The sequence below is a fragment of the Elephantulus edwardii genome, unplaced genomic scaffold (genome assembly GCF_000299155.1).
Source record: "Elephantulus edwardii isolate Elephantulus edwardi_28Jun2011 unplaced genomic scaffold, EleEdw1.0 scaffold00009, whole genome shotgun sequence".
NCBI classification, from domain to species: domain Eukaryota; kingdom Metazoa; phylum Chordata; class Mammalia; order Macroscelidea; family Macroscelididae; genus Elephantulus; species Elephantulus edwardii.
Genome location: NW_006399759.1, coordinates 10687297 through 10701527, shown reverse-complemented (window position 1 = coordinate 10701527; position 14231 = coordinate 10687297). Strand labels below are relative to the sequence as shown.

Genomic DNA, 14231 nt, shown 5'->3' with positions numbered 1-14231 from the left:
AAAGATTGCAGCTGAGGTTATCTTAAATCTGACCAAAGCACCCTAAAGTATCTACAGATGAAGAAACGGTATTAGACGCAGTTCATCCTTGTGAGAATCAAAACCTTCACATTTCTTTGAAAAGGACTGTGGTTACAGTTATGAGTAAGCCCAGCATCATCAGGATCCATCATAGTTTTAAGCTTTCAACATCATCTAGTCAGAAGCAGATTCCCTACAAGATCGACCACCCTTGCCTCTGTAGCTGATAAAAAACATGCTCCCTAAACCCTATGTAAGACCAACACTTCCTCCTGTCAAGGCAATTCATGGTTTTGGTTTTAGATAGTGAGAGGTGCCTCTTCCTCCCACACTACAAAGTTATTTATTTTTTTGTATTGTAACTGATTCGGATTATTTGGGATAAGTGATGGACTTTTAAAGAAAAACAATTTTGAGTATATTGAAACATATTTTTGATCTCTTTTGATCAGTTATGCTGTTTGTAGGAAGAAGGGCCATGGTAGAGCCCGTGGGACACTGAATCATTCCTGCACCTACAACAGCTCTGAGACAACCTGCTCCCTTTAGAATCAGGGTTCCCATAGCGCAAGGGAGGCCTTCAAGAAGGGAGATCTTAGTTCCCCATCACTCCAGGGCCTTATTAAAATATACATATCAACATTGAAAAGAGTTTCAAATTTCAAAATTCAGAGGATGAATAAGAAGCCCTGACAAGTGTGGAGACAAAGGGACAGGTGGAGAGGTGGCTGCTGAGTAATGCTCAGGCCTCGTGCATCCTCTTTACCGGGATGAGACACCACCCTTGTCTCCTGCTCACCCAGACAAGCACAGTGCTCAGGAGTGTGAGAGCAGCTCCCACAAGATCATCCAGTGTCAGAGAAACAGAGGGACGGAGACATTAGAGAGCCTGCCAGAAGTCACAGAATGAGTTCCCGGCAGTCCTGACAGAGCTGTGGGTCTCCTGACCTCAGTCTTCGGTTGGTCGCACAAGGAGATTTAGTTTCCTTTTCAGTAATCTCTGGAGTTTCCCTTCAAGAGCTTCTCAAGTAGAAAGTAAACCAGTCATGCTTTGAGAGGAAGTTACATTCATAAACTTATATTTTAATTCTCTTTTTTCTGTACATATTGGCAATGACAAAGCTTAAAGAGGCATGTCCTATGAAATATGCAAAAAACAAGGAATTTACATAAATAATTTATACTTCAGAAAATGAAAACTGAAAAATATTTTCCACATCATTAGAGTTCACAGTATTAAAGTACATCGCGCCTTCTCAGATTTCATACAATATTGTCTCAGCAGAGAACGAGAGAGAGACTCTAATCAGGAACAAAACGATCAAGTTCCGGTGGTTTCTTCAGTGCAGAGCAGACAGTAACTCGGTATCAGGCTGCTCAAGAGCCGAGGCCTCGGCATTTCGTCCTCCTTCACCTCCTGAGTGGCTGTGACCCCACAGGGTTCACACGACACGGAATGGCTCCGGGGTGACCAAACCACTCCACGTGGACACATTCAACCAGTGGTAACTCCTGTGCGCCGATGCCTCATTTCCACATAATACTTTGTGTAGCCCTGAAAATGGAAACCTTGGCATCTAAACACAGCTCAAAGTGTTAACACTAATACAAGGCACTGTGCTATGGGGTTTGGTTTACTTATAGGAAAGATCTCGTTTGCATAGATTGCTAGCGATTTAGTGCGCAATAAAACAGAAGGTCCTGGCGCGCGAGGCTTTGGGATGGATGAAGCCGCGTGATGCTTGCTCAGCTCAGGGCAAGCGGTCAGTTTCTGTCCAGCTCTTCCCTGAGCCCCTAGGGGAGAGTTTTTTGTTCAAAAAGCTGCAGATCAAAGCGGACCCAGACTTCCCCGGTGGGGACCTCATGCAGGAGGAGCCGGCGGGTCGTAGGGCCTTTGCTCTCCTGTTCCGATCGGATTTTTGCCACGGGAACTTCAGTCCGACCTAGGAAATCTGTGAGGAAATAGTATGTGACAATCAAAGCTCTATTATTGAAAAAAACCCAAAAAAAGTGTTACAATCTAACCCCAGGAGAGGTGTCCGAAAGAGGATTTATAATCCAAATCTCCTTCCGTAATAAGCATTTCTTAGGCTTCATGGACGCTGCTATTGTGGAGGGACACGTCTAGGACAACAGACTAACGTGAGAGAAACTGGCTGGTGGAGCTCAGGCCCCTCTGGTCAGAGGGTCAGCAGGAGCCAGGGACATATGCTTGTCCACGTTATGCCCTTGGCTGGTGGCCGGGGCCAAGGAGAGTGACACCTGAGGTGGGGAAACACCCTTCCAAACGCCTCCTGACAGACAGGCTTCCCTTTCACCCCCTGAAGCAGGCACTTCACCTGCTTTGCAAGTGAGTGAATGACAGCTGTGACTCCCCTTAGAGTCCGGGTAGAGAGAAGACTGGGGTCTCGAGTCTGGGGGGGCCCTTCAGGTCCCACTGCTGAGCTATACTTTACCATCTGGAGAAAACTGGTCTCTGTCGAACATGGTGAGACACAGCACATCTTGGTCAAGGTCTTTAATAAAGAACTGGCAGTTAAAATTCCACTTGGGGTTCAGTGTGTCCTGGAGGGTTCTGGTGGTGTAGCTCTGGGGGCCCATGCTGACTTCACAGTATGGATTGCTCTTTCCTGAAATAAGAGACAGATGGGACAGGTGTTTTTAAGACAAGTGACACGCCGGTTGCTGTGGGCCCAAACCGATGCTTCACCACAGCCCTTGGCAGCAAGGAGCTTCCTGAGGGGCCACCAGCCCACCCTGTAGTCTGAAACATCATCCCATGCTAACCTCACACCTGTCTGGGTCCCCATGAGCCTGGGAAAGTGAAGTCTACCTTTGCTTTGGGCTTCATAAAGCATCCCACCCTTCACTGCTCAGATAAGCCATCAGCAAAGAGCAGGGCAGTCACCCTATTTGTTGAACAACAGAAGCATTTACCATTTGGTTTACAGGCTTTCAATTCCGTAGCTTCAATGACATGCACCATTAGACGTCCGATCCCAGAAGTCTTTTGAGAGCGGGCTATGAAAGAGGAAGATCAGTCACGTTACTTTCTTTTCTGGAAATGAAACTTGCAAGCTGGTGCTCAACTGCAGATGGTCACAGTGTGTTTTCAGAACCAATGTCAACACTGCCCCAAGCGTCACGGGGCATCACACTGGGCCTTAGCAGGCGGCATCTGGCTGTTCTGTGCCTTTGCTGAGCCCATGTCACCAGCTGGGGCATCCTCCTTGCCATCTCTGCCTAACAACATCATCCACATCCTTCAGGACCCAGGTCCACTGGTACCTCCACCCCACCCCTTCTGTCCTCTGTGCAGCCAATCTCCTAGGTGGGAAGCACCCACCGCCTGCTTGGTCTGAAGTTCTGAGCACTGTCTCCTCCCCAGAGAGGAACCTTTGGCAAGTACAGACTGGGGCTGTTTTTAAAAATTATTTTTAATTCTTTCATCCTTGTATTTCTCCTTCAATTGCCCAGAAAATAGAAACAATCATACAATATACTTGTGCAGCACTTACCAGCAACAATATTAGGTACTTTGTGTTAGCCCTGTGCTAAGACCCTTCCACAAACTGCACCATTTGTCCTGCACAGTCACCCCCCAGGGTCTCTGTAACTCCCTGTTGTCATGAGCTGCTGTGGTGTCAGTTCTGACTCACAGCGCCCCCACGTGTGCAGAGCAGAACTGCTCCATGGGCTTTTCAAGGATGGCACCTCTGGAAGCAGATGGCCAGGCCTGTCTTCCGAGGGTCTTTTGGAGGGTCTGAACTGCCAACATGTCATGACTAGTGGCTGAGACAAAACAGGTTTAGAAGAATCAATGGATTCAAGTCTCAGGCTGTCGAAATGCCAGGGTCATTCATGCATGTTTGACCCCCCAACGCTGGTTTTCTAAACCACTCACCGTGATTCCAGTGAAATGTGAAGACTTAAATTTGTAAAGCAGTTTCACTTATGACTTTATTCTATTTAAGGAGGTATTAAAAATATTAATATACAATTTAGCCAGTGAATTTGGATTATCTTGATAAACATGAACTCTCAAGGGAATTTAAAAGCAAAAAAAAAAGGCTGCTTGGTGAGTTATTTTTAAAAAACCAAGTCAAGATATATATAACTTTATGAGAAGTGACACCCTTCCCCACAAGGTGCCCACTTCTCTAAAGAATTGCTCCCAGTCCTGTAAGGCAAGGGCTGGGCCTTCCTCTCTTTGGGTCTCGCTGGCTGAGTACTGGGCCTGATGTCCACCGTACAGATGTGTAGACATTAACACAGAGAAAAAGCACAACAATATATACATATACTGATGCTATGCAAAACATACACACACACACACACACACACACACACGTGTGTGCATAACTTTATTAAAAAAACCCCAAATTTTGATTTATATCTTTGACCAATTATGAGATCATTATATGTTTTATAGATTTATTCAATCATTGATTTTTTTTCAACAGTAAACCTTCTGAGGTACCATTAAAATAAGATTCAGTTAGCAAAAGCTGATTTACACACATACCTTTTCAGGAGAATATTACAAAATAAGGGAAACCTGAATAAAAAAAAATATAATGATAAAAATAAAGAAGGCACACCAGAACAGCAGAGAACAGAGGACAGCCTGAGGTGATGGCCCTGAGACACCGTGTGAACCTAGAAAGGCCGATCCGAGGTCGTCTTTCTGTGAGACAGCACGTGGTGCATAAAGGATGTTACCTGACAACTAGTCCTCCACTTAAAAATCACATGTCCAAGACCAAAAGGTCAACAATTACTCAAACGCAAAATGAGAAGATATGGGGGCAGGGAAAGTAAGAGTACTAGAAACGGAACAAAAGAACAAAAGTGAATGCAGACACATTGTGATAAATATAAATAATGCCTTGAACAATTTGTGTGGAAATGATCAAATGCGAGCCTGACTGACTCTGTAGGTTTCCACTAAAAACTCTAACAAAGTGAAAAAAACAAACAAACACCAAAACCTAAACCAACAACAAAACCCAAAATTATACATAGAGCTGCAACCACAGCAGTTAGGATGGAAGTGTGAGGGCTGGACCTGTGTGCTTGGCTTGGACCGTGTGGAAGTGGGGACCAGGGAGTTTGGCAGGTGGAGACAAGGGATTGGCATGGTTGTGTGGAGAGACCAGCAAACAGGCCCACACAGCACAGATGGAGGACGCAGTGGAGCTGGAATCGGCATTCGCAGGAGCTGTGACAGTTCTGTTAAGAGGCCTCAGAAGGGCCAGTTGCTACATCCTGGTGGCCGGGAGCAAATAGAGGATCTGCCCCATGAACAGAACTGTAGATAAAGCACGTGGTTCTAAGACACACTGGGTCATGCAGGGTAAGTATGGTGTAACTTCAGGGAGCTTATGATTCAGTACGATTCAAGGGAGGAAAAAGGTGTTCAGGGACTTAAGTAGAGGCAACAGAGGAATGAAGATGAGAACAAGTCCACAGAACAGACTCCAGGTAGAAGTACTGGCTGGCTATGGCCTCTGGGGCAACATCATGGCGCAAGGCAGTATTTAACTTGGGCTATACAGAATGGAAAAAATTTTGATGTGAGATGAGAATTAAAAAACTTTCCTGAAGATAATGGGAAAAAAAATAATTCAGTAGTGTATCAATAGGGAACTGCCAAAAATGTAAGCTGGACTCGAAGAGAACATGCAATGAGGACTAACAGTGCTGATGTCAGATGGCGCTTGATAGAAAGCAGAGAAAACCAAAAAGATGCTTACTTGTGTTTTATTGACCATGCAAATATATTCAACTGTGTAGATCACAGCAAATTAAAGATAACATTGTGAAGAAAGTAAATTCCAGAATACTTGGCTGTGCTCAGGTGAAACCTAGATATTGACCACGTGGTGGTTGTTCAGCTACAAGAAGGTGATACGATGTGTTTTCAATCAGGGAAAATGTGTATCAAGACAGCATCCTTTCACTAAGTGTATATAATGAGCAAACCTGAAAAGCTGGACCCTATGATGAAGAACATGGAAAGACAGTATACAAAATAAAGAAGAAAGAACAGCAACCTAAAATATGATCATAACCACGCTTGCTGAAAGAGAGGAGGACTTGAAGATCTCTTCACTATTTCTCATAAAGGTCTATAGCTTTCCAGATGGCCTACACCTTCAACATAGAGAAAACAAAATCCTTACAACTGGATCACTAAGAATCACTGTGATAGGAAATACTGAAGAGCTCAAGGACTAAGTTTTACTTGGTATGTGCCTTCGAGTCACCTGTGACTCATAGTGACCCTATGTACAACAGCCCTAAATCCTGCTCTGTCCTGTGCCAATCTCACTGCCTCCAACATACTCACCCCCATGACCCCAGTCACTGAATCAATCCACCTCATAGAGGGTCTTCCCCTCCTGCGCCATCCCTCCGCCCTCCCAAGCATGATGTCCCTCTCCAAGGACTGATCCCTCCTTGCATCATCTAAAATTAGTGCCCATGAAAGCAGCAGTCAAGAAAGGAAACAGTTCAAAGAACAGGCAATCAAACAATGCATTATAAAACTGAGCACATCTGCTCTAGGGGTAGAAAATAAAAGATATCACTTTGAGGACTGAGGCTCTTGACCCGAGCCATAGAATTTTCAATCACCTCATATGAATGGCACCAGCGATATTACTGCTGGTGTCAGATGAAGCCTGGCTGAAAGCACAGAATGCCAGAAGAATGTATGTTTGTGTTTTATTGACTATGCAAAAGCATTTCACTGTACAGATCGTAACAAAATATGACTGAGAAGAATGGGAATCCCTGCATACTTAACTATATTCAGGGAAACCTATACTGAGACCAAGAAGCTGTTGTCAGAACTCACTGCACGGTTCAAAATAAAAGTGTGCCTCAGGGTTTTCTGCATATCTGTTCAATCTGCATGCTGAACAAATTATTTTGAGAGGCTGGACTTTATTAAGAAGAATGTGGTAACAGGATTGAAGGAAGACTCATCAACAACTTGTGCAGTATGCAGATGACCCAACCTTGCTTGCTGAGAGTGAGGAAGACCTGAAGTACTTGCTGCAGAAGATCAAGGACTACAACTTGCAATATGGGTTACATCTCAATGTCAAGAAACAAAAGTTCTCACCACTAGGTCAATAGGCACCATCATTATAGATGGAGAACAGACTGAAGCTGTCAACAATTTAATCTTGGTTGGATCCACAATCAACACCCTTGGTACCAGCAGCCAAAAAATCAAAAGATGTTATGCATTGGGAAAATTGGCTGTCAAATATCTTGCCAACGAGTTAAGTAGTGATGATTGCAATTTAAAGATTAAGGTGCACTTGAATCAAGCCACAGACTTTTCATATACTTGCTTTTTATCTGAAAGCTGGACAATGATGAAATATGACAGAAGACGCGATGCCATTGAGTTGTGTTGTTAGAGAAGAGTTCTGGATATCCCATGGATTTAGAAAATAACAGATAATCTGTTCTGGAAGAAGTGCAACCAGGGTGTTCCTGAGAGGCAACGGTGAAGCTTCATCTCACATAACCTGCATATGGTTTTAGAAGGTCCAGTCCTTGGAAAGGAGCATCATGCTTAGAGAGGTGGAGGATTAGCAGAAGAGAGGAAGACCCTCAGTGAAATGGACTGACAGAGTGATCGTAATGATGGGTCCAAGAATATCAGAGATGATAAGGATGGTGCAGGATAGGCGAGTTCAGATGCATTGTCCACAGAGTCCAAGAGTCACAGCTAGCTTGAGGGTACCTAACAACAACATATGCAGGTGAAAGCTGGATAATGAATAGGCAGACAGAAGAATTATATCTTTGAAATATGGTGTTGATAAAGAACACTGAGCATCACAAATTTCCAGAACAACAAATCCCTTGGAAACTCCTTGTAAGTGAGAATGGCAAGCCTTCCTCTTACATACTTCCAGCATGCTATAAGGAACGACCAATTCCTGGAGGACACCACACTTGCTTATGCAGAAGGTCAGCGAAAGAGAGGAAGACCCTCAATAAGACAGACCCTCAACACAGCGGCTCCAACAATGGGTGCAAACAGAGATGAGTGAGGCTGAGCAGGACCAGCCCGTGCCTCACTGTGTTGTGCATAGATTGTCAGGATTCGGAACCTGCTCAAAGGTACCTAACAAAAGAGCCTGTCAGCCGAGAGGGCAGCATGAAGGCATGACAGAAACTACGGAGTGTTCAGTTAGAGGGAGATACAGGAAATACTGGGAAGGTGGGGCTAAGAGGGGATATTGTGGGTAGACCCCTAGTCTTGAGGTAAGAAATCTAAGATTAATTTGGGAACTAACAGGAAAGAAGTCTATTCAGGGGTGGGTGTTAGAGCAAAGAAGTGTCATCACGGAATGTGGGGCTATAGTCTGGGTGGGAGATGAGGGTCTACCCTTGGGAAAGGAAGACAGTAAGCAAATGCAAAGGATAATAATGGAAGGGAATGGACATTGTGGGCAATTGACTCAATAGTGGGTTGAGGAAGGGGTCAAAAGAGTGTGTCCAGTCTGGAAGGCTACTGGGATCCTGGTCCTAGAAGAGCTAGTGCTGGGAAGACTTTAGTGGAGAAATCGAAGCTGGGAAGGAGGGACCAGTCCCGGAAATAGGACATCCTGCTTGGAAAGGTGGAAGGTCAGTGCAGGAGGGGACAGACCCTCAAAGAGGTGGATCGACACAGTGGCCAGCAGTGGCCTGAGCAGGTCAGAGATGATGAGGACACAGGACAGGGCACGGTTTGGATCCATCATTCACGAGGTTGCAATGAGATACAGATGACTTGATGGCATTTAACAGCAACAAGGCGGAGAGGGCAGGGAACTGTGAGGGGCAGGTTGAGCGGGCGGTTCTGGAGAGTGGCTGGCTCTAGTGCTGTGAGCCGGAGAGAGCAGCTCGGAGACCACTGAAACCGGGATGAGATGAGGGACCACAGAGAGGGGAAGTGGGGGTGTTCAGTGGGGACGGAAATCCTCGGGTCGAAGGAGGATAGTCTAGGAGGGGAGATGAGAAAGAAGGCTTCCGCAGCAGGAGGACACTCCAGAGTAACCCGGGGTTCCTCAGGGGAAGAGGAGATGTGATTATCTGCTTTCAGGACGCGTGATCCAGCGTGGGGGCACCAGGGAAGAATGGAAACTGAGTCAAGACTGCTGGTTAGCTCACGTGTATTGTTTGAAAGAGCCAGTTACAAAGACGAGCAAAGACAGCAGGTGGAGGGAAAGGCTGTGAGGGAGAGAAAAGGATAGTGCAGACTGAAGACCCAGGATGTGAGGGTCCAGGTGGAGGGTGGGTGGGATGGACCTGGAGGGAGAGAAAGGGCCGAGGCTGACTGCTGGGGAGAAGAGCCGAGAGCCTTTACGAGCTGAAGGGACACAGTGCACAGAAGTGACGACTCATGGAGCAAAACAGATCTGTAAGAGGTGAGACTGGCTGTGGAAAGAGAGGACACTTCTTCTGGGAAAGAGAGGAGAACTAGCAGCAGGACTGAGACTTTGGTAGTGTGAAGGGCGCCACGGCTCATGTCAGATGCAAGGACCGTCTGTGCAGGCGGGCACCCCGGAGCCGGGCTCTAATCTTCATCCGCACCAAGTGGTGTTGTTCAGGCCCAGCCACCTCACAGTCACTCAGAGGGGAGGGCCCCGCAGGGCCACTCCATCCCCATCCCTAGAGCCCTCGAGGGCACCCAGTACCTTGATACGCCCTCTCCCGTTTCTTCTTTTCGGTGTCAATGTACTGCTCGGAGGCCGCTTTAATCTTCTGGACCCAGGCCGTCCTGTGGGAGAAGAGAGCAAGCCGTTTGGGTCCACCCACAGACCCCGCCTGGGGTCCACCACGTGCCCCAGAATTCTGCATGAGGGTTGTTCCCTTTGCTAACCTCAGCTTCAATGATCAAACTTTGATTAACTTGACTGGAAGTTATTAGCTAACTGATGGTTGAGCTGAGGATGCCTGAAGGGGACTCTTGTCAGCCAGGAGGGGCTGTGGCCACAGAGACTAGAGGATGTGGACAGCCTCCCTGGGAGGGCTCAGCATGAGCGATGGCAGCCCTCAGAGGCCTGCACGCAGGCGTGTGGGCCGAGGTTCTGTCCTGAGGAGGAGACGTCTCATGCGAGTCCCCTTGGGAACACAGGTGTTGTGGGTGGAGGGGCAGGACGGATGCTGAAATGGTGAGGGGTAGCCCTTAGAAACCAGGGAAAGAGTGGCATTTTCTCCCAAGGGCTGCAGGCAGTCCCTGGGTTTCAGCAGAGGAGTGAGGCAGCCAGACAGGCTGTTTAGGAAGATGGTGAGGGAATGGCCCGAGGAGGGACTGAAGTGAGAAAATGAAGGGAGTGGTGGTCCTGGGCATCTAAGCGAGGGCCTTTCTGTAGGAATGGAGCAGAGGGGGCTTGCTGAGAAAGGTGGAGGGCACAGAATTGACAGGATGTGCAGACAGATTGGAGAGAAGTTTCATAGCAGAGGGAGACGTCCAGGAGTTCTCCCAGATTTCAAGGCAGGTCACACGTGGTCAGGACTGACCTCTCGTTAATGTTGTCTGTTCGGAGGGTGTAGACCCGATCGATGTGAGAAATGTGGAAGACGGGCTCATCGCTGGAAGGGTCTGTGGGCAGTTTCACCAAGACTTCGTTCAGGAAAATGGGCTAAAAGAATAAGGGTCGAAACACAGGCTGTGAGTCGGGCCAAATTCTACCCCAACCGCGCACAGAGCTGGAGTTCTGTTTGTTCTGGAAAGCCTGGCTGAGGGAGAAAGGGGCCGAGCTGAGATCTTTGACACAGGAGAAAAGAAAACAACCTCCATTTTGCAAAGGTCAATAGGCAGATGGAATGGGCTAGCAGCCCCGAACGCCCACACTCTGGATGTGGCAGGGTCTCCTCCACACAGGGGCCCTTGGCACTTAGTTACAGCCTGGTTTTCCAGACCCTGATAAGCAGTGTGGGTGGAGACAGAGCTCAGAATCTCTGAGACAGAACCTCAGCTTTTCATTGTGGGACATCAGACAGGCCCTTTGGACATGCAAGCACACAGCTCAGGGACAGGGCAGGAGTCCAAAGCTGGACCATCAGGGGCCATGGAAACCAGGAGTCGTGCATAGAGGAACTGAAGCTCCTGTGGGGGGTGGGCAGTGTGGCTCATCGGGGAAGAGCTGAGGGGAGTCCCTCAGGGACAGGACAGACTCAGGTACACAGAGGTCATGAGGGCAAAGGCAGAATCTTATGACGCCCCCAGCAGCCTGGTGGGAAGGTGAAACTCACCGTCTTATACATTTTGAACTGAGCGTTGGACTTAGAGCTGAACAGTTTCTCGGAGCCCGAGGACACGGCAAACTGTTTGACCATGTAGGTAAGAAGCAGGAAGTCGTTGAAGAGGAATCCGTGCAGCTCCTTATTGCTCTTGGTCTTGTACAACTTCCCGCTGTGCAGAAGTTTCCGCGGTCCCAGGCAGTTGGTGAGGGAGTTGAAAATAAGTTGCTGAAAGAGAAAGAGGCTTGTTAACTTTGTAAAGCCTTCGAAACCAGAAGCCCCAGCACAATCCTGCCAGCCTCCTGTGTTCTGAATCTGAGGGAACCTTGGTAGGAATTTTCAGTTGAAAATGTGGCTGTAACTCTATTCCTGGAATCATTTAAGATTTCAAACTGGACCAGTGCAAATGGTTATCTACACCTACAGAATATAGATTCCACTATCTAAAGTCAAATCACTCAAAATAAAAGTAGCAAATCTCTCTTCACAAGAAAGGAAGATGACATCTCAAGGAGTGTCCTTGTCAGGGCAGGCTGGCAGGTCCACACAGCTGAGCTATGTGAGGAGAGCCTGGCCCAGCTCCCACCCAGAGCCTGCCCACACTCCACACCCCAAACCCCATGCCAGGGCCTCACCTCGGCCAGACCTTCACACTGAACGTGCGCCTGGATCCACTCCAGCCGGTCTGAATTTTCTTTCTCCCGAACACCCTCATTCACTTGGGAGCACAGCTCCTCAGCCCGCTCCAGGGCCAGCTTCAGGGAGGAGTGGTCAACGTGACTCTCTGGGGTACTCTCCAGAATCTGGACAAGAGAGGAGTTGCATCACCTGGGGTGTACTGTTTCTTTCACCCAACAAACCACCCAACCATCTGTCTACCCAAAATCCAAGTGTTGAGGATGTGCTAAAGGGGCCCTGGTGTTAAATTGTTAACGGAAAGGTCAGTGGTGTGAACCCACCAGTTACTGACAGGGAATAAACATCTGGTGATCTGCTTGTGTAAAGATTAGTGCTCTTGAAACCCTACAGGGCAGCTCTACTCTGTCACACTACAGGCAGGACTGACTCAGTGGCACACCCTCACCACTGGCGGTGTTACACAACATAGTGTTTGAATGATATTCTAAACTGTGGAAGACATTTGTCCAAAAGGTCTGAGATGAGGGATTGTGCCCTCAAACCGACAAGGAGGTTTGGTATGAACCACAATATGTGTTCTATTCTGAGTCCATGTAGTTATTAGACTGCTGGTTAGAGAATAATCAATAAAAGCAACAGTTTAATTTCTTTTTACACCTTTCTCTGATGATGACAGAATAAACAATAAAGGCAATAGTCTTATGTTATTCCTACTGTTTTCTTTGTAAGATGATTAAAATAATTTCTGTTTTAATGGTGGAATTATCCTTTGCATCAGCAGTCAGGAAATCAGAAGACAAATTGCACTGGGTAAATCTGCTTTCAGGGACCTCTCCAAAGTGCTGAAGAGCAATAATGAAGGGAGCTCTGGTGGCCTAGAGGCAAGAAGCTGTGCTGCAATCCTGAAGGCGCTTGGTTTGAATCCACCAGATACTCTTCCTGTGCCGGTCAGATCCAATTTGACAGCACACAACAAGTTAAAAAAAAAAAGCAGCAATGATGTCAGTCTGGAGACTAAGGTGCACTTGATACAGGACATTGTGTTCGCAATTACTTGCTATGTATCAGAGAGCTGGACAATGAGGATGACAGAAGAAAAATTGATGCCTTTGAGTTGTGGTGCTGGAGAATAGTATTAATCATACCATGGATGGCCAAGAGAACAAAGAGGTGTGTCCTAGAGAGGGTGAAACCAGGTTGTTCTTTAGAGGCAAGGATTTTGAAGCTCCCTTTCACATACTTAGGACATGCTGCAAGGAGGGACCAGTCCTTGGAGAAGGACATCATTCTTGGAAGAGTAGAGGGAGCACAGGAGAGGAAGACCCCAGATGAGATGGATTGACACTGTAACTGGGGTAAAGGTTTAGGTGTGTTGGAGATAGTGAGACTGGCTCAGGATAGCGCAGGGTTCAGAGATATTGTGCACAGGGTCACTAGGAGTCATAAGCGACTTGACTGCACATAAGAACAACAACAAGGCTGACCTCCTTAGAACACTTGATTGTATTAAGAGACTCATTTATATAAAAAAGGAAGATTCGTGGCATTTTAGGAGGCATTTATCCAGCACACTGGAGGGACGCATGTGGAGGGTCAAGGACAAGCTCTGTTGAGGACATGCTGAGATGGGGACCTAGGTAGGGTGGAACCCAAGGGTAGGCTAATGCTTTATCTGCCCCACTTCTGGGCTCAGGATGGCTCCCCAGCTGGAGGCTTCACCCTGCCTCGACAGGCAAAGAGCCCTGTGAGCCCAGAAGAGGTTTCTGGACGACAGGTTACCGAGGTGACATGGGATTCCTGTCATCTGTCCACTGCAAGGATTGAACTCTACAGAGCACACCCCATCCCATGTATATGGTGGCAGTGGGCTCACAGCTGCCGTCACACCACGGGGCAGGGCAGGCTGGTCACTCCGGGGCTCCCTATCTGGCCGCTCTGAGTGTCCAGCCACCTCCTTGATGCCTGGCGTCTGTGATCGCCGAAAAGCCTTCTTTCCAAGGCTGCGTGAGCCATCCCATCGCGGACACTCACACTTTTGATGAGGAGAGGGTAGCGGGTGATCCTCTGCATGGGCTTCAGCAGGAAGCTGGACAGGGGCATCCCTTTACACCGAGGGTCAGAGGCCAGCTTCTGCAAAGAAAGTGAGAGACTTATGAAGAAATTATATCCCCAAATTAAACAAAAAAATCAGACCCACACTCCTGACTTTGACCACTTTTTAGATTTTTTTGTTTTTTTATCAACTCAGGATCCAAAATGACAGGTGTCACACTGACAGAGGACCATTCCACCTCCGTGCCAGACCCAGAAGCCAT

The 14231-nt window shown here is 47.4% G+C and overlaps 1 protein-coding gene across 1 annotated transcript in view; it reads right to left on the bottom strand.

Annotated features, from left to right (window-relative positions):
* Positions 1 to 1815: 1815 nt before the first annotated feature.
* ITSN2 (intersectin 2) overlaps positions 1816 to 14231 on the bottom strand; it is a 137708-nt gene continuing 125292 nt past the window's right edge. Inside the window, exons 32-39 of the mRNA XM_006880713.1 lie at positions 13948 to 14046; positions 11913 to 12080; positions 11290 to 11505; positions 10555 to 10676; positions 9729 to 9811; positions 2959 to 3042; positions 2478 to 2651; positions 1816 to 1973 (exon numbers count right to left, since the gene is read on the bottom strand). Of these exons, the coding sequence (XP_006880775.1) occupies positions 1816 to 1973; positions 2478 to 2651; positions 2959 to 3042; positions 9729 to 9811; positions 10555 to 10676; positions 11290 to 11505; positions 11913 to 12080; positions 13948 to 14046 (1104 nt within the window). The remainder of the gene's footprint in view (positions 1974 to 2477; positions 2652 to 2958; positions 3043 to 9728; positions 9812 to 10554; positions 10677 to 11289; positions 11506 to 11912; positions 12081 to 13947; positions 14047 to 14231) is intronic.